Source organism: Vidua macroura, chromosome 20 (genome assembly GCF_024509145.1).
Source record: "Vidua macroura isolate BioBank_ID:100142 chromosome 20, ASM2450914v1, whole genome shotgun sequence".
In the NCBI taxonomy this organism is placed as follows: Eukaryota; Metazoa; Chordata; class Aves; order Passeriformes; family Viduidae; genus Vidua; species Vidua macroura.
The window spans coordinates 9,135,874-9,156,599 of NC_071590.1; the positions used below are offsets into that span (position 1 = coordinate 9,135,874).

The window sequence follows — 20,726 nt, forward strand, 5'->3', positions numbered from 1 at the left end:
CAAGTCTTAAAGGTCCAGAAAATACCTCCAGGATCCACAGAGCCTCCAAGGCTCTACTGAATTTAGAGGTACCATCACTGCTGGTACTTGTGTGAACAGGGCTGAAGTCACCACAGCTGTGCCACAATCCCAGTTCCAGGGTAGTGTTTAGATTCCCAGAAGTTTTTTCCAGTTAAAAATCAGTTCTCTGAATCCAATAAACACACAGGCTGCACACAGTGGTGTACCACAGATGGATTCTGAGGGAAACCAAGCCATTCCCAGCACCTCACTGTCACAAAGTGCTACTGGGCATCCAGGGAGTGAACTGGGATGGATAAATGAGCTTTCAACGAGTTTTGGACCTCACTCACAGTTCTGATTAAAGTCAAATGGTGGCTGCAGTGGATCCTGCAGAGCCAAGTTTCAGGAAAAAGGAGAGGGAACAGCTTCCAGAGCAGGACAAAGCCTACTGCAGCTTTAAAAGATGACTTTTGGCCCAGCACCTGCTGCCTTTTGAGGATGGGAAGGAGCTCCAGCCTGCCTGGATCAGATTAGCTCTAGATGGTATCTTGGTACCAAGTACAACACCGAGGTGTGAACTGATGTATTTACAAACGGCTGGAACACACTGAAAGCCTCAGCCTGACATCAGTTCCAAAGCCAAGGGAATCATTGGAAGCAGAAGTGATTAATTGTGAGTACACAGCCAGCCAGGGGATGGTTCCACACACAAAAGGGCAGAGGAGAGGCAGGACCATCCTGAGCAGCTCCCCAGCCAGTGCCACTCAGGTGAAGGTTTTGTTAAGGATTTTTTTTAAGGACTACTGCTACTATTTCAGGCAGATTTTTTGTGGCTTTGTTAGTATTGTAAAACCACTGCATGAGTTTGGTGAGAAGGAAACTATTTCAGTGGCTGGCACAGTGTGATTTAACGTTTTCAAAAATGTTTTTGAACAAAACCTCTTGTAACTGCTCCCATTTTCACCTCCCCATGTTCCAAACACCTTCCAGGCTGGACGGGCACTTACCACAAGAAAATGTTCTGTTCTCAGGAGAGGAATTCATCTTCTGCTCAAAGAACATCTGACAGTGCCTAAACCCAGAGAAGGTCCCACCGTGCTTCCTTTGGAGAGGGTTGGCCAAACCCTGGCAGGCTGCAGGGGCTGAAGGACGTGGAAGGCAGGAGTTGGGGTTTCATGGGGTGAGACAGGCTCAGCTTCATCCAGAGAGCAGCTTTGGGGGTTCACCCCAACATTGTCCCACCCCAGAACATCAGGAAAAGGTCACCTGGGAAACCCAGGTTTGATGTCCTGTTGTCCAGGTGGCTCTCCTGGAATTCTGTGTTCCTTTGGGACAGGGAGCTGGAGCAGTGGGTGAAGACATCAACTCCAGGTCTGGGATTCCTGCTCTGGACTTTGTTTGTCAAACAGCACAATTGTGTACAGGAAACACGTGGCTCTATCCTCCATTAGTCTCTCCTGACATAAATATACAGCAATAAATAAAAATGTATTCATTTGTTGGTGATTAGGAAGATTGTTCTGCTATTAAATTCTCCATCTCTACTGTTGGATGGAGCAAAGGAAATCTGTACCTTAGTGAAGGCTGTTACAATACCATGTGGCTGGAACCTTTGTGTTTTTATCCCTATTCTTTTATAAAATATCATTAGAATTCCTTGGGTCAGTGCATGTGAACTAAGTGATGGACTGATAATTTTCTTGCTACATTAAACCAAGTGCTATGAAAATTTGAGGGGATTTTGCTACAACAGAGATTCAGCTTTGAATTTTTTGTATCTAAGCCATACTTTCCAAAATGTCTGATTTTTCTGTACCTAAACCACCCTGGAGATGTCATGTTACATTTCAGGTGTGTCACTGACACGTGCAGCAACAGAGAGCAGAGTTACAGAACTAGAAATGGGTTTAAACATTTATGTTGAACTCTGATATCTCAATCTGATATCTCATATCTGATCTTCTGCACATCACTGGTGGCTGAAAACTGCAAGGACAAAAGCTTGGAAATGTGGTACTTATAACTAATCAGATTTTAGCACCTTTGTTTCATTTTAAAGCTGTTGGAAGCTTTCTTCCAACAGTAAGGAAGGGTGAAGCACTGGAAAATCAGTCCTGGAAAGATTTTCATCAGTTTATGAAGCCTTGCTGAACGAGCTCCCATGTAAATCCGTGCTCCTGCTGGGTTCCTCTGGGTTATCCAGGAATGCTGACCTGCATCACAGGGGCACCTTTCATGAAACCTGAGGCAGGGATGTTTTTTCATGTAGAAGCTGTTGATGTGGTTTTTCTACAGTCTAAGTGCCAGGTACCTTTTAAAAACAGGAATGGGAAGGAGAGCACTGGATGTGGGAGACCCTCCTGCAGAAAGCAGCTCATTGTCACTGAATAGCAGAGTCAGGAGTGAGATGTGCCTGATGTTGGGCTCTCTGAGTCACTGCCCCCACATATTTATTATAGATATTAATATACAAATTTGCATTATAATTAATAAAATACATAATTACATCATAATATCGTATATATCATTCTATATTAACACATACATGTTGTCTATGACAAATATTAATTATATATAATTATAGATGTTAATTATATAGAAAGATATTAATTATATTTAATATAGATATTAGTTATATAGAATATACTGATATATAATATTATATATAAATATATATGATATAAATTATATATAATTATATATAGTTATATAGTATATATTAATTACATGTATTATATATTAATATATGTTATATACATGATATATATATAAATTATATCTACACATACATATTAATTTATATTTATATTTATATTTTATATTTATATTTATATTTATATTTATATTTATATGTACTTCAGAGGTGCTTGGACTCTGCAGTGACACAAGGTCTGAGCACCTACACAGAATTCAGGCAGTTTTTGGTTTGAAATCAGACCTGCTGGGAGCTGCCTGGCAGAAGGTTTGAGGTTGCTGGATGTTTCTGCCTTTGTGACTTGCTCTCTGTTGTGGAGTGTCCTTTACTCCAGGGAGCAGCTGCTCCCAGGAGCTGTGCTGGCAGCAGGAGCTCACTGCTGTGTGTCACAGCACTGCTCTGTGCCCAGCTCTCAGCATCCCTTTGAGCCTCCACAGAGCTGGGCCTTGCAGGGCTAATGCTCCATTCCAGGGAAGTGCTGAGCCCCCTCAATTCAAAACATCTTGCAGAATGAGGCCAAAGACTCTGAGGTAGGAAGAGGTGTGAGGAGAGCTTTATTAGTATGGCACATATTTAACCCATAGGAAAACCCACAAATTTTACTCATTTTAAGTGTATTTCACACTTTTCGACTATTTGAAATAACCACATTTGTAAAAACTTCTTTTAATGAATAGAGCTCTTTATGTACAAAGGCAACCCCTTTTTTTTCCCCCTAAGTACAGCCCTTTTAAAATACCATTTCTTTTGTAGGTCTGGCTGCTTCCCTCCTCTGTTCATTATTGCTTGCTGCTACAGAACCCTCCAGAACTGAAACCAGGAAATTTAGATTCTGTTTTATCTTAGAAAAGTTTTGCTGATCCAGGCCATGTATTCATCAGGACTAATAAGACAGATAAATATAAGACTTTAATTATTTAATGCCAGCCCAAACCAAGCTGGTGTTCAGCACAATATTTGTGTGTGAGGGATGGGAAGGAGCTACCTGGGTACAAATTCTGGCCCCACTGACCTCAGTGGGGGTTCTGCCATTTGACTGCACAAAGCAAAGGCTTCACCAGATGATTAAAAGAACTATTTCACTGGGATTTTCTGAATGCTGGTAATTTTTATCTTCCTTTTCACTTTTGAATGTTGGTTTACCTTACATACCCTTCAAAGTAATTGAATATAAAAAACTTCTCATCAATTCCATTTTATTCCAAGTTTGAATTGCCTCATTTTTAAATTTCTTGTGCATTTGCAAAACCCCACATGGCAATGTCTGGGCTGAAAACATGGTAGGGGAGCACTGGCATATTTTGTCTTGCTGTGATTTCAACTGAATTAAAGAAACCCAGAAATGAAAACATTTCCATTTGTTTATGTAACTAAAAAGCCCTATAAAATGGAGCTAGCAAGAATATCCTTTAATGAACACAAACCCTTTTTGCAGGCAGGCCACAAACAGAGGGACATACACACACCCCCACGTCCTATCTCCCCTATCAACAGCAAATTAGAGCAGGTAAAAAAACCTCCCACTATTTGTCTTAGGAACTATCCACCACTTTTACAGGGAATTTGGAAAATATTTCTGTGGCCAGCGTGGAGGTGAAATCCTGCAGCACAAAGCACAGCCACGGGCACCGCGAGCCAACAGCCGGGCTGCTGTAAAACAACCTTTTAATAAGGCATTAAAATGCCATCGACCTGGACACATAAAAACAACAACAACAGAAAAAAAACCTATGAAAACAAATAATTAGGATCTTATGCCAGAGAGCAGTGTTGATCTCCATGCAGAGATTTTCCTGCTGCAGTCAGACCAGGCTAAGGCTGGGGGAGGAATTAGCAGCGCATAAATCGGCTGCGCTCGTGCTGCTCCTGCCGTGCACAGCCAAGCCCTAAAGCATCCTCCAGCCCTTCCAGCTCCTCCTTTCTGTCCCCTAAAATCCCCTTTCTGTCCTCTAAAATCTCCCTTCTTTCCCCTAAAGTCTCCTTTCTAGCCAAAAGTCCCCTTTCTGCCCCCTAAAGTCTCCCTTCTGTCCCCTGAAGTCTCCTTTCTATCCCCTAAAGTCTCCTTTCTGTTCCTCAAAGTCTCCTTTCTGTCCCCTAAAGTCCCCTTTTTGTCCCCTAAATTTTCCTCTCTGTCCCCTAAAATCTCCTTTCTGTCCCCTAAAGTCCCCTTTTTGTCCCCTAAATTTTCCTTTCTGTCCCCTAAAGTCTCCTTTCTGTACCCTAAAGTCCCCTTTTTGTCCCCTAAATTTTCCTCTCTGTCCCCTGAAGTCTCCTTTCTATCCCCTAAAGTCTCCTTTTTGTTCCTCAAAGTCTCCTCTCTGTCCCCTAAATTTTCCTTTCTGTCCCCTAAAGTCCCCTTTTTGTCCCCTAAATTTTCCTTTCTGTCCCCTAAATTCTCCTTTCTATCCCCTAAAGTCTCCTTTCTGCTCCTCAAAGTCTCCTTTCTATCCCCTAAACTTTCTTTTCTGTCCCCTAATGTCTCCTTTCTGTCCCCTAAAGTCTCCTTATTATCCCTAAAGTAGCTTGGAATACACTTGGTTTAGGATGCCCGAATATTTTTTAAATTGAATCTCAAGTTTTTATCATGAGCATGTGAAAGGTTGAATTTGCTGATTTTTAGGCTGATACAGAAATAGCTGCAAACCCCATTTCTTGAAAATCTGCTGTGGGTTTTTTTTTTTTTTTTCACTGCAAGTAATGTGCTTGTATTCATTTAAAGGTTTAGCAATAGTTTGTAGTGGTTGCTGGTGTGTAAAATGCATCAAACTGTTGTATAAATTTATCCTTTAATGCAATAAAATAATTCTTCAAGAGCAATTTTATCACCTGCAATGTATAGAAATACAAAAAGAATTAAAACAACTGATCATTCATGTCTGTGTTTAAGTCACAGCTGCTGTGATGGTTGTTATTAGCACAGCTCAGAAAAGCTACACTATAAAAACTGTATTTGGAAGGATGTGCATCTGTGATTACATAATTAACATGATAAATTAATAAGGTTGTTGCCTAAGACCTGGGCATCAGATTCTCAGCTTTAAGCTGGAATTTAATACATTTTTTTACTAAAATAGCCTGAAAAGAATATTGGTTTTCTTACATAATAAAATTACTGTTTTGATCTCCATTTTACAGACCACAAACATCAATAATTCAGGGAAATTAATGTATGTCCCTTCTGTATTTCATCTCGTTTCCTGTTTTGTCATTAGGTAACAGTTCCCCCTAAGGCACATGTTTTTAAATTTCTAATCCAGCTTGTGCCTTTCTTCCAGATCTGCAACTGCAGATACTTTTCAAGTTTGTATTTCCACACCCAGACCTGTGGCAATGATAACAGTAACATTCCCAACCATCAGAATAAATCTTGGCACTGTGATTTCATCCATTAATCAGTTTCATCTGACTTTCTGCCCACCTGGCTTTTCAAAGTGTGAAAATCTGCACTGCAGAGGAATTTTATGGATTGCAACCCTAATTTTTTGGAGTAAAATTCTACACAACTGCTCTGGTTAGAAAGCTGTGGGCAGAATTTTCAGGGTGCTGTGAATTGCTGTTAAGCCTGTGTTGCCTTTTGGCTGGAGGTACATCCCAATTAGTGACCCTTCCATGGAGCAGTAGCAACAGAGAAGGGATTTGGTTGTTTTTTTTCAAGGCAGTTGTAAATGATTAGTCCAAAGGAGCAGCATAAAACTGCGAGTCCCCTGCAGGAGTCGGCTGGAGGAAATTAAAGGATCAACAACAGAAGGGAAGCACTGAGGCAGGATTGTTCCAGGCTGCAGCCACAGGCTCTCACATGCACTCAGGAAATTGGCTCCATCAAAAGCTGAGGATGCAGGAGTGAGGATGAGGAGGATCATGCAGGTGATGGTTCTAAATCATGGCTCGAGATCCCAGATTCCCAGGGAGAGCTTTCCTCCCCTCCCCACAAAAAGCAGCATTTTCCAGGTAAAAAATGGAATCTTCTCTTTATGAATCAATAAAAGTTCGGCAGAAATGTGAGCTATAAATCTGATGTAACTCAATAAATAACAAAGATTCAGTCTCCCCAGAATAATATCAGTTGGATGGGGATTTTTACTGTGCTGTGCCCTGTGTTTGTGTGTGAGAGCTGTGAAACCAATGACTGGGGAGCACTTGGCACTCCCTTTGAAGTTTAAAGTAAATTCATTCTGCAGAAATTTGCATCTTCTGGGCCTGGGATGAAGCTGAAACCTTTGCTGGTGGAGCAGGAAAGGATCACAGGAGGGGAAATGCATAAATCTCCATCTGGAGCCAAGTATGCTGGGAAGGAGATGGGGGAGCAGGAGTGCCAGAGCAGGCTGAGAGAGCGAAATTCCAAGGGAAAAGTGGAAGAAAGGAAGAGGAATGTCCCAGGAATTCAGCTCTTCTAATGCTCAATACTTTCATCAGAAGCAAACCACTGGAAAGCTGTAACCCAAATAAGGAAATTAGAGCAAAAATTAACAATATTCAACTATTCAGATGTCAAAAGAACCAGCAGAGTTATTGGTGTGAGAGGTTATTGCCAGAGGGGAAAACTCAGCATGTCCTGGGTAATTAAGCTTCACTGGAGAGCACGGATCCCTTCTCCAGGTAAGAAAGTCTTTTATAGCATGGCATCTTTGCTATTGTAATTAAACACCATGGGCATATTCTGCATATGAAGTCTTAAACACTTTAGTCCTTTATCAGGGGATTTTACTGGCCAGGCATGTGTGTTCCTATGGCAAAAAAAAACCAAAAAAAAAAAAAAAATCCCTGCTGCTATAAAAAAAGAAACCCAAACATTTCTTTTTATTACTCGACTTGCTGTATTTTTATATATATTGAGCCAAATTCATCCCTTGTGGAGCTCAGTTGAAGCCAATAAGGGCAGATTTGGCCCATGTCTATATGAGAAAGGTGGTGACAATTAAAATATATTGTTTAATAATGAGAGCTATGGTAGTGAAGTGTCTTTGTGTCTATGAAATTATACACCACGACACCCAGCCAGTGTGGAGCTGGGGCTAGCAAAACATATAAGGCTGGTTTCTGATGGAAAGGCAAAAGCACTCTGACTTTTATGATTATGATTAAATATCACAAAGGCATTTGAACGAGGCTAATTTAGGTAACATCTCCAGAAGTCTCGTTTATAGTGCAGTATTTTACCATTTGAAAATATTTCTTGACTGTTTTTATATGTGGCTCTCAAGGACAGCATGACTGGCTGTTATTAGCAGTAAGTAAAAGAACAGTTTTTATTTCACTTATATTTGAGGGACTTTCAGCAATATTACAAAAAGGAATGTACCCTATTAAATGAGAAGTGAGGACAACCTTTACTATCACTTTACACTGGCAATTCCCAGTTGTTCCCTGCTCAGGGCATGGTACCAACACATGAAAGGCATTGTTGATACCTTGGAGAGCTGAAGATGTTTCCAGTTTAGCACCAAACACCCAAAGCAGAGGAGCCCCCAGTGTGCAGAGGACAGAGGAGTTGTGGTTACTCCTCTGTGTATCCCTGTTGTTAAGTTTGGGTGAATTTACAAGCTGCAGTTTGCTGTGCTCTCTGCTGCCTTGCATGCTCCTGCTGCAGTTTGGGCAGCGGTTATCCACAGCCAGGAACCAAATCCCTCATTCCAGGCCCCATCCCTGCTGCCAGGGAGGCTGGCTCAGCTGTGCTCTGCCTTGGAAATGTCCCACATTTTAGCCCCAGCACTTTCCTGTTGAGTCTTCACCTTGCCAGGAGGGGAGGTGGCAGGCTGAGAGGGATAAGCAGGAGATTTCCCTTGGGGAAAAGTCTTTTCCCCTGGGGGTTCTCTGTCCTGGGCCTTGGCAGCTGCCTCTGGCTCCTGGCTGTAGGAACTGGGGTAGAAAGGTCAGAGGAATAAGGTCAGAGATGTTTTGTTGAACCAAGAACTAAACTGGCTCTTGATGGCCCTGCTCAGGAGTGTGAGGAAGGTGGAAACACCTCCATCCATGGACCAGCAGAAAAGGCAGCTCTTAAACAGAACTGAAGGTATAAAATACCAGTTCTAATGCCACTGGTCTTCTAAGGGAGTCTCTGACCCCCAAAAATGAGAGTGGGGAGGGAAACACAGAAGAATAAAAATCCTTTTTTTTTGTGTGTGCTTATTACTCATTCTGAATCTCTTTTATGGAAATCTGGCCTTTGGCATCAGATTCAAATAATATTTTATTAGAAGGAAGCATGATTCATTGAAATGGTGCAGTGCAGTATCTATGGAAAGGAAAACTGGGAAGGGCACAAGAGGAGCTCAGCTGTGGAAAATCGATTCAAGGAACCATTGTCTCACAGAGGATCTCAACCCACAGCAAGAAACAACAGAAAGGAACAAAGTATTTCCAAGCAAGCCTTTGAATGTGGTGGTGGAGCCAAGTAAGGAATTGTTACCATGTTAGACTGTCAGGAAGGGTCATACAGTACCTGTGGAAGGAGAAATCCCCTTCTTTGGAAATTAATAGGAATTTTTTATTAACATCAATGTGATGATCAGGACTGGCCCACGTACCTGAAAAATTCAAACTTAACCAAAGGGGTAATAAAAGATCCCAGGAGGAGGGGGATGTTCAGTCTGTCTTAGACAGGATAAAAGTCACTTTTCTCCTTTTCTGCACATTTTCAGAGATCTGCTTTTGGAGCTGTGAGAAGCATGGCTGTGTTATCCACAGCTCTTTCTGTATGAAGAGAAGAGAAGCAGCAAAAAGAAGTGATCAGAACAAGTTCAACCTCTCCATATTACTGATTACTCATAACTTATCCTCATGCAACTCCTTTGCCTGTTGCAAGAAAAGAGCATTTATATTTAATTATTTTATTTTTATTTTTCTCCCCCTTTCTCTCCTTTAAGTTTTCCAGCTCATGTTTTCTCTGTATTTAATTCTTGCTTGCTGACCTCCTGCTTCCCCTTCTTTTGCTGTTAATAGGATGAAAACTGATTTGGGGACAATCTAATTAGCTACTCCCAGAGGTGAGGGGATGTTATTTCTGTGTTATGCATGAGGGAAACATCTCATTCACTAAGGGCTGGGTCATTGCTGGGGGTAGGAGCATCTGTAAATCCTGAATTTCATGGAGTCCATAGCCTGCAATGGAAGCTTTCCTCCCAGCTAGCAGGAATCCAGGTAAGTGTGGGGGCTCAGCTTCACATCTGCTGATTTTCAGTTGTATTTGGTCTAAATGAGATCTTAGTAGAGACTTCTCTGCCTGTGGAACCCAGGATTTGGCAGGAGGAGAGGGGCTGTGTGTGCAGCAGGCACTGAGCTCAGTGAGCTCACAGCTCTGCTCACCCAGCCCCTACTGCCCTGAATTCTCACAGCTCTGGGGTATTTCAGTCTCCACATTCTGGCTTTAATGTCTCTGCTGCTCCCAGATTTCTGTGTCACTCCAGGGAGGATGGGCAGTGGATGCTCAGGGATATCAGAGTTCCAGCCCTCCCTGCCTCGTGCTGGATGTCCTGTATATCTGCAAGGACAACGTTTGCTGCCCAAGCAAACCCCCCCAGCCCCTGCCCTGAGCCCTGCCAGGCCTGGGCAGCTTGGGCAAGGCTGACCCAGAGCTAAAACCCCTTCCTCCTCACCTGCTCCTGGAGGGGAAAGGGACAGGGCTACAGGCAGTGCTCAGTTCTGATGCTGGGTGTAAATGCAGTCCTGCACTGTGATCCTGGACAGAAATCCCTCTGGAAGCCTTTCCTGCCCCTGAGCTGTCTCCTTGCCTTCAGAATGATGAATGGTGGGAAGGGAAGGGTGAGGGGGAGTGGGGGGATCCCTCCAAGCTTTGAACTGGCTGTGTCATCAGAAAGATGAGAAGGAAGAACAGACTCATTTCAAGCAGAATTTTTATTTGGATAAAATCCTTTTCCTCTTCATCACCTTTAGTGTTCTCATGAGTAAGGCTTAGACCAAGTCCTCACCCAAAGATGTCTGATCAGCTGAGGCACTGTGGCTAATAAATATAATTAATATACTTTGATTTTTTCCTGTAAATGGAAAGGATTCCCTGTCCCCACTGCCATCCCTGCCCTGTCCCCTCTGCCTCCAGCCCTGCACACCGACTGGTTCCCATTACTCTGGTGCACCAGGCAAGTTCATCACCTTTCCAGGATGTCCTGTGATTGATTCCTCATGGCCAGGGCAATCTGCTCCAAAGTTTCAGGCTAAAATGAGCTCTTGGCTTTAGAGGGGATAATCAATGGTTTGGGTATTATTCTGTTCCATTTTCAGCTACCCTTCCATGTGTTAGATTCACAGCTGATATTAAATACAATATCAGATTCAGACTTCTGTTATTCTCTCAGTAGCTGCTCAGATACCCCTGGGCAGGAGGAAACTGCAATTTTCAGTGTGGTTGTGTCATCCATCAAACTCAAATACTCCATTCCTAAGCTGCACTGCACAGCCAAGGCTGCAGGCTGGGCTTGGTGAGGGGAAGATTAAAGGGCTGGTCCTGAAGTCTATAAAAGTTTTCCTATTGACTTCAACAGAAATAAGACTGAGCCTTAGGATTTTGGCATGAAAACACAAAAATAGGGCTTTTCATCTCTGCTGAACTGCAGCAGGCATTGCTGCCTGCCTGACGTAAGGGATTGTTCTCTGTACATGTTGTTCTCTGTAAATGTTCAGGGATGTCCATCCCTGGCAGGGAGTACACAAACCTGGCCCAGTGTCCTGTTATCAGTGTGAACCTCCCAGCTAGAAGATGCATTTGTCAAATTTTGTCTTTCAGGACTGTTAAAACTGTTGCTGCCCAAGTAGATGGTGCTGACACTCCACCTAATTTTTCTTATTAAAAAGTCAAATTTCCACCAGTTCGTAAATACAGCCCCACTGAAATTGTTCCTCGAAACTGCAGCAATGCATGGTTCAAAGCCAAACATTTGTGTTTGCTGAGAACTAAGGAGAATGACAACAAGAAAAAAACCTAGATGAAAAATGTTGGCATTTGCCAAATAATCCTCCAAACCTCCTCCCCATCAGTATTTTTTCAGTGGAACAAGAGCCTTGTGACCTGTTGTAGCTATTCCTCCTCTTTTCATTGCAGTGGGGTTTGCTTTTCTTTTATTAAATGAGTTCCTAATTAACGAAACCTGCAATTACCCTGATTTTAATTGAACTAATGTTATTAGCTCTTTGCACTAATTAATCTCCTTTTTATTTCTTCCTCTCAGGACCCAGTTCCAAAGGTGGGCTGGGGCTCAGGAGGGCAGTTTCCATCCTGGAGGCACCTTGCTGCTGTAAATCCACTGGGACTGCCACCTGAAGTGGCATCCCAAAAGTGCTCAGACAGGAGCATTTGCTGGCCATGGCCAGGAAAAGGATCTTCCTGGCAGGAGTGGGGGCTTGGAGGCCACAAACAGCCAGCAAGGTGGCACAAACCTTCCCCTGCCATTTCCCAGTGAGGCTGAGCAGCCCATGCCAGGATTAAATTTAATTCTGGTTGAAGTAGGACACAGGCTGGGCTGTCCTGCCCAGTGCTGGTGCAAGGAGGGGCTGTGAACCCTGTGATGAAACCACCCCAAAGCCCAGTGTTTTACAGGCATTTCTCTCATGGCAGGCTTTGCACATTAAATAAAGTTCATGTTGGCCAAGGCTTTGTGCTTTTGCTTGTACCACTCCCAAGATTTCCTTTGCTTTAATTTTTAATCTTGATCCTGTTCTTTGCAGAGAGCAAATCAGTTCAAAACGTGATGTTTTCTACCAGCAAGTCACAGGCTCATGATTTCTCTTCCAGCCTGCTATCACAGGAATAAAACCCTTCCAATCACACTGAATTTAGGCTGCCTCTTGTCACAGTCAAGTGCATGGCACCTCCTTGGAGCAGGTCCTTAAATTAAAATATTGTAGATTTTTTTGCTGTTTAAGCACTACTGCAGAAACATGAGTGGCCAAGGAGAGAGGAGGGGTTTCTTTCCCTCTGGCTGGAATTTTTCACTATAACCATCCTCAGGGGAGTTCTCATCTTCAAAAGAAAAATTCTTTCTATACAAGCTGCAAAAAGAATTATTTAATGACATCATAAATTAATACAGAGAGGCACAAATTTTCCAAAATGTGGAGAGAGAGAAAAATAAATTCATGTTTGCCAAAAACACCCCAGCTCTTCCAGACTTAGGCCCCTCTTGAGCCTGTGAGCTGCCAATGATGCCAAATTGAATGGTGGGGCTTTTGGCAGGACTGAAGTTTAGCTTGTTTAAATTTTGGCAAATATTCCTATTACTCACATTCTCAGCAAGCTGATACAAATATTTGTTCTATTTAGAGGGAAGTCCAAGCTCAGTCTGGCACCAAGTGCTGCTGGGCTCTGGTGGAACTGAGCCTGCCTGGGCCAAGATTAAATCTGGACATCTACCTTCAAGAAAAACAGAATTAAAAAAATTCCCTGGGCCTTTTAGAGCAGATTAGAGCACATCAATGGAAAATGGTCCTCGTGTGTATTCAGATTTTTCTCACTTGCTAATTTTTGCTTTAATCTGATTTAAAATGGGCCTGGTTTCCCTGAGCTTGGCTTGCCATTCCAGGCTGCAACTCCAGGGCTGGAAAAGCTTCCACACACATGAACCTCCACATTCTTGAGAATTAAAAGCTGTTTAAACTGCAGTAAATCAAACTGGGACACAGCACACTTGATCTCTTTTAAAGCTGTGCAGGTTGTTGGGATTTTTTGTTAGTGATGTCCCCAGTTTAGTGTTTCTGATTTGAAAAACAAACAGAGCAAATCCTCCAGGACACTCAGGATTGCTGTGCTCTGCTTCATCCCTAGGAAGGATCCTGCTCAACCAGGATCTCCATCAGGATCAGCACCTGCCAAGCCTTTCCAGGTGGGAAAAGCAGGAGAAATCAAATGGACCTTGGGAGCCTGGGACTGGGACTGGACACATACTCAGGTTAGAAATCTTGCAATGAAAACATAAAGCAAACTAAAAAAAAAAAAAACAAACCAAAAAAAACCTGTTTCCATCCCATAAATTAATACAAACAGATTTTTTTTTTGCCTGTGCTCATCTTGAGTAGGATTTGTAATGTAAATAATTCAATGATGTCTCAATGCTTTTGTCAAAGTCACACAGGAGGGGGATCCCACTAATATGAGTTTTTTAGCCATTTGGAAATGGGAAATCTGTAAGTGGCTGAACTGGATTCCTCTGAGTGGAAAAAGATTGTCACTGGAGAATGATTCATCCCATTTAATCTCAATGTCTGATCTCTCTCCAGTGACTATAAAAGGAATCCAGATGACCAGATTAGCATATATCCAAATTTTGCACATTTTTATGCTAACTCAGCCTTTCCCAATCAGGTCCTGTACTCATAAATATCCTGTGCTATTTTTATAAGGAAAAGCTCATTATCTGGCACTGGATTCCCAGGGCACTCACTCAGCTCCAGTGGCTGCTGTGGGACAGAGCCTGGGCCCTGCCCTTTGCAAAAGCTGCCAGGTAAAACTTGCAGTAATTCCATGGTCAAGATTTCTCTACACTCCCTGCATTGACTGAAAGGTTCTGAGAGGATTCTTACAGGAATTACTTTTTAAATTGCCTTAAATCAATAAATATTGCATGGATGAGCAGAAGGTACATGAAGAACGGTGAAAATAGCAGCAGTGATTATTCATTAAAAATGACACTGTTATTGTGTTGGTCACCTTTGTAAAACAGGCAGAAGATCCAGGCAGGTTTTCCTTTCCTTTGGGCTGCTGACCCCACTCATTTTTGGGTCCCATTTGTCTGTTCAGTGTTGATGCTGTGTCACAGTGAGAAATGAACTGAGCATTGCAAGTTGTGGGCAGTGACAGCCCCAGGCCTCTCCCCCCTCCCTCCCACCTTTGATTCTTCACCACTGGCCCTGGAACTGAGCACAGGGCACAGGGACGTGGCTTGGTGCTCTGGGGATCAGGGGCTGCTTTTAACTCAGTGCTCACATCAACTCCTGTGACCCCTAAAACAAAGAAACACCTGAAAAATCCCAAATAAACCCATGGGCACCTAAAACCTGATGGTGGAGCTTTGAGATGGTGAAAAAAGGCTCAGGTGTGCACCTTGGGAAGTGAGAGGTTGGTGTAGTCAGGCAGCAGGAGACAGCAGAGAGACAAAGCATCTTAATTCACCATGGAACATTTTTATACTAATTATTGAAATGCACCCAGAGACAGCTTGTAGTAGTAAAATGACTTTATGTTCTGATATGTAAAATAAAATGTCCATGCTATGTAACAAACATTTAAAAATTCCATACCACCTGTATCTAATGTGGTTTCTAATAAAGATTTATCTGTAGTATATATGGTTTTTTGTCTAACCAATTCTTAGTTTTTACATCAAAGGTGTGTAATAAAAAAAAAATTTTAAATAGATGTCTTTCCAAAAAAAAAAAAAACCCTTTGCAACATTCATTTTTATTAAGTATTTCATTTGTTAAAAGCAAAGCTGAATTGGACACGTGGCCTGCATTTGTGATATATATAATTTTATATATATATATATATAAAATATATATGTATATAAATAGCTATTCAGCATGCAAAAATTGTAGTGATTTCCAAAATCTGGTTACAAAATCCTCACCAGTCACACACGAATTCTGCTGAGTGGGTGCAGGAGACTGTCCTGGTTGAAATGTGACCTCGGGGCTGTCTCCATCGGGCTCCTCCTTGGGATGGATTCACCAAAGCACAGAAGCACCTCCCCACTTCCAAACCTGCATTTCAGCTTTTTGCTTTTGCCCGTCTGGGAAACAACGGGAGGAAATAAAACCCCCCACTGTGCAATGACTAAAGGTTGAACATTGTGCTTTTCAGTGGAACCAAGCTGCAGCGTCACCTCCGAGCCCGGGAGCTCAGCACGATGGACACTGCACGGGACAGGGTGAGGGAGTTCTGCCCCAGAGGGAATTCCTCTGCTTCCCAGTGTCAGCCTCCCGACAGAACCACTGAGGCTGGGAAGGACCTCTGAGATCATCCAATCCACCCTGTGCTGGATCCCCCGTGGCAGCTCCCAGGAACACTGCAGAGGGCACAGCCAGGAGTCAGCCTGGGCCTTCCACAGTGAGCAAAGGGAGCAATGGATGCACTGCTTACAGATTTTACCTGTTCTACAGATATCTGTACACTGTAAAGCCTGACGGGTCATGGGAGCTCTTCCCTCCCCACCCCATCATTAGGAAAGTATTCCTCTAGGCCTGCTTTAGGCTGGAAACCATTCTGTCTGAGCTGCAAAAGAAAAGAATATAGCACAAAAGGCACGTTTCAGCTGAATACGAAAGAAATCAAGGACCAGCAAATACAGAAATTGGTTCTGGAAAGTATTAGCGACTTTTAAGCTTAAACTTCATAAATATATTGCAATAAGCAAATGTGATTCAATCAAGGGATGGGAGTCTGAAGACACTGGGTCTGTTCCTAACGCTGCAATTAATTCACTGTTTGGCCTCGGACTTAACTCTTCACTTCTTCGCTTCCCACAGCCACGACCGATGTCGGTGTGGGGGCAAGAAGAGACATTTGTGCATCGGTGCCTTCTCCTGCGTGCCCGCGGCGCGGCCCCGCCGCTCCCGGAGCGGAGCCCGCGCCCCGCCGGCCCCGCGCTCCCGCCGCTCCCTCACTCCCAGAGGAACGAGGAACCTCTGCGGACCGAAAGGGCTAAAGAAGCGCTGCCACGGCAGTCCTTGAGCTATGCAACCGATCGAATGGCTTTTTCCTTGGAGGTCTGGGAGGTTGTGGCTTCGTGAGCCAAGGACCGTAAAAGTGAAGCTCATGTTTTTCCCAAATAGCCAAAATTTGCTCCACGGATGTTTAACATTACAAGCAAAAGAACATGACTAGCTACGTCACTCGCTAGTCATGAAGATGGTTTCTACTGGATGAAGACACGAGAATGAATTTATTTGGGAGTCACTAAGAGCCTGATGAATCCAGCCCACTGAGACAGGAGATGGAACTCTCTGTGTGCCTGAAGATACAAGCTCTCCACCCACACAAATCCCTCTGGAAATGCACATGTGTCTCACCGAAGTGCAAGTTACCCACAGGTATCAACACTGACTGAACTGTCCCGGAGCAGTAAGGTCGCCGTGGCCTCGCCGGGCCCGGGGGTCACCCGTCGGTCCAGTTCTCCACAGTCCCCATCCCTGAATGATACTGCAGCGACGACTCCCTGGACAGCGAGAAGCTCTGCGAGTACAGGAACTCGTTGGCCGCGTTCAGGTGCGGAGAGGGGGGTTTCCTCTCGCACACGGCCGGGTGCACCCTTTCCCTGGGGAAGGACGAGGCGGGGCCGCGCTCCCGGCCCGGAGCCGGGCCCAGCTGGTTGTACACGCTGAAGGGGCCGTTCCCCGGCGGCTGCGAGCCCTGGCCCGCCATGGCCGGGAGCCGCGGCATCATGGGGGTGGCGGTGAAGTGAGGAGGGAAGGGCTGGTAGGGGACAGTCTCCATTGTCTGGACGCTGTAGCTGGTGTAAGGTGCGACTGAAGTCCACATGTTGCAGCTCAGCGGGGGCGGCGGCGGCGGTAAATCGTCGACGGCCGAGACGGCGGCGATGTCGGCGCCGGAGCCAGAGTACATGCAGGCCTCCCTGGGGGCCACCTCGCCGCAGTAGGACGGGCTCAGCATCTGCTGCTCGTAGGGCGGCGGCGAGCGGAAATAGTGATCGTCCCCCACCGAGGACGAGGCGTCCAGGTAGGAGCGTTTGCAGGGCAGGTCCAGGTGCCGAGCGCTTTCTGCAAGAGAAATTCACAGTCAGGAGCAGCTCTGCTGGGAGCCGGCGCTGGGACTGGGGAGTCCCCTCGGAGGCCGCGATTATTTCACTAAACTGGTGCCCTTTCTCAGCTTAATCCGGTTAAACCATTTTAGTTTGGGAAAACAATGTACAACATCAAAAAGACATTGTGCTGCAAATGTCAGGCTAATCCTCCCCGGCCTCAAAGCGCTCTGGTGACATTTGTCAGCTTAAGTGAGGGATTCTTCTCACATCAGGGATTACTCCACGTTCATCCAGATAACGGAGGGCCCTGACACTCCTGCACGGTTCCTCCTGACAAATTCAAGAAGTCTCTTAAAGGGTCTTATCACAGCCTGCCTTCCTGTCATTGCAAAAATGACTCTACATTTCCCAGATAGTCGCGTCAAAAGCTGCAGAAATATTTCCAGATAAAGGAGCCCTTTCCCAGTGAGCAGCCCTTCCTCAGCTTTGCACAGCCCCTCTCCTCCTGTGAGGACCACGGCCCTGTTCCCCAGCAGCTTTCTGTTACTTATTAGGAATATTCTCTGGATGAATTAGTGAATTCATCTGCACGTTAACCATCTGCTAAAATGACACATTTGCCTTGCAGCCCTCATTACTGGTGCTGTTAGATTCTTCATTTAGCCATGATCAGAGGATTCTCCCAGCTTAAATAAATTAGCAGGCAGTGAGACATGAGCATGCAAATAGAAGGATTTTTTTCTTCTGTGCAAAATTTTTCCATTTAACTTAAAACATGCCATGATCTCATCTGATGCTGGACTAAAAGCAAGAGAATGCAGTCACAGCTCACTTAAATTTGAGAATTAGTGGATGAGAGGAAAGGGCTGCTCATACCAAGCTCCCACAGTCCCACTGGTCTGCAGACATTGAGGGAATTGCTCATGGCTTTGCCCTGGAAAGTGTAGAATTTTAGTAATGCTAATGGCCTCCTGCAAACAATTTTGAATTCAGCTGATCCTAACAAAGGATAATTTTCCATTGAAGCTCTGTGCTATTTGAGTTACACATTCTAATTAATTGTTTCAGCTCTGTCTCAGAGTCTGAATTTACCTTCTATTGGACAAACCCACTAAAAATTGCTCCAAACAGCAGCTCTTGCCTCCTGGCCTCCAAAACACTCCAATCACATCAATATTTCTGAAGATCAAGGCCCAAGAGACCAATCCAAACCAAACTCATGGTCTCAGGTTTATTTTCTGTAGTATTTTTCTAGCTGTGAACTCGAGTTACCTCTTCTTTTTAGACAATGGTAGAAGAGCCCTGAATCTCTCTGTGCTGTGAAGGTGTTGAGTGGCAGATCTTGAGTATCCGAAGCTGCAAACTGCATGTGAGCACCATTCTCATACTGATAATGCTGAAGGGTCTGGTGATTCCCATGCAGTGGGTTAACATCTGGCTTTGCTGACAGCTGGCCGTGACTGGACACCAACCTCTGCCTCATGATGCTTTTAGAAATTACTGGATATTCTTTGCTAAAAGAGGTGAGAAAAATTAAGGCTGGTTAGGCAGTGATCAGCATCATCAGAATTTCATCAGCAGTGAGGAAATATTGGTTTGGCTCCCCCAGAGCATCTCCAGCCAATGACTTCACCAGCCTTAGCTTCAGACGATGAACTCATCGCGCTGCTCTGGGCGTGGGCAAGGGCTGACAGCACAGAGTGTGTCAGGAAGGGCTTTGAGGGACATCAGTGCCATTCAGGCACAAGCAAACACCTTTCAGCTGCTTCTCCCAAGAGCTGCAGCCCTGAGGAGGATGAGGAGGGAGGGAGGGAGGGAGGTACCTTTGGAGCCGTGCCACGCGCAGGTCGCTGTCGTCGCTGCCCCGGAAGCCCTTGGCAAAGGGGTTGTTCTCAATTTTCAACTGGGTTATCTTTAAAAGAACAAAACCAAGAATAAAGTGTTTGAAAGCAAAGGTACAGCAGCAGCAGGGCTGAGCTGGTGGGTCTTGAGAGGCCCAGTCCTGATGACCCCTGTGAAATGCAGAGTCTGGGTCTTATTCTAGGCCCTGTGTTCTTTTTCTGGACTCCTGATAGAGAGAATTTATTTGTCTGATTTAAAAGGTTTCCTGTGTTTCCATGTTGGAGAGCCCTGCTTATCATGGTGTGGCTCTCCCTAACTCCCATAACAATTTAACACACCTTTCTGGCCACCATTCAGTCATTTTAACTCTGTGAAGGTCACAACTCAGCCACTGTTCTATCCCTGCACAGCCCCTCTCCCTGCTCTGAGCCCCCTGCATCCCACTTTAATGCTGAGGAGAGCAGCCAGTTCTGCTTTGGGATGGTTTTGCAGAGCTGTTGCTGTTACTAACAACTACACTTTTAGCAATGTTGAAAAATATCCCTTACCAAAAAAACTCCTGAGAACACAGCTGGCCGCTATCAGTGCTGGAGGGGAAGGTGGTGACATGTGAATTTAAGCAGCCTCCAGGGCTCAAGCCCTTGCAGGGAAGCTCAAGCAGCTGATGAACCACAAGAAGAGTAGGACCCTTCCAAACCCACAGCCTGACAGCAGGTTTGTAAGTCTTAATTTCATTTTGTTATGTAGTGATCGTGGTTTTCCTCTGACATGAGCAGGATCAGGGCTTCAGTCCCTCCTTGTCACCTTCCCCTGGCCTCATCCAGCCCAGGAGGGGATTTGGGGTGAGCACACACCTTCCTCACTGACCTGTGCCCAGGGGTAATCTCTGTCCTCAACAGCATCATTTTTTTCTTTAGGAATACAATTATTTACAACCACACTTCTTGCTGGCAGGAGATTTCTGAGCTAAATATAGTTCAGCAGTTTGTTTCTTCTAAAGAAACCCAGACCAGGTTTTTAATTGTTGATGCTAAAGAGAATAAATAAAACCATGCAGGCATTCCTCTGAGGCTGAGATTTTCTCAAGACCACACTGAGGTCCTGCTGAGACCTTCTGCCTGCTGTCACCTTCTGCAGGTCCCTGTGTCCCCTGCTGCTCAGGGCAGTGTCCACCCCCCCCAGCCTGCAGACCACAGAGGCTCCTCACAGGAGCTTCACTAAAGAATTTGGGCTCATCTGGGACATTTTCCCTCAATCTGTCAGGTCCACGCTGTGCTGCCCCCCAGCCACAAATTACCCCCAGCACAGCAGTGACAGTGCAAGTGTGGAGTTTATGGAGCACTCTGGGAACTTCAGGGATGAAAGGCACCATTGACAGCAGACATTTTAAATATGTATTAAATATAAGCTCTTTTGAGTCTTTTTGGTTAACCATGTTTGGGCAATTGGTCATTTTACATCAACAGCTACAACTTTTCTAC

The 20,726-nt window shown here is 44.5% G+C and overlaps 1 protein-coding gene across 2 annotated transcripts in view; it reads right to left on the minus strand.

Moving 5' to 3' along the window:
• Window positions 1-15,088: 15,088 nt before the first annotated feature.
• The window catches only part of TBX4 (T-box transcription factor 4), a 34,578-nt gene continuing 28,940 nt past the window's right edge, over window positions 15,089-20,726 (minus strand). For both annotated transcript variants that reach the window (XM_053995853.1, XM_053995854.1), the window contains exons 7-9: window positions 19,227-19,315; window positions 18,676-18,917; window positions 15,089-17,419 (exon numbers count right to left, since the gene is read on the minus strand). In XM_053995853.1, coding sequence (XP_053851828.1) covers window positions 16,797-17,419; window positions 18,676-18,917; window positions 19,227-19,315 — 954 coding nt within the window. In that variant the 3' untranslated portion in view covers window positions 15,089-16,796. The remainder of the gene's footprint in view (window positions 17,420-18,675; window positions 18,918-19,226; window positions 19,316-20,726) is intronic.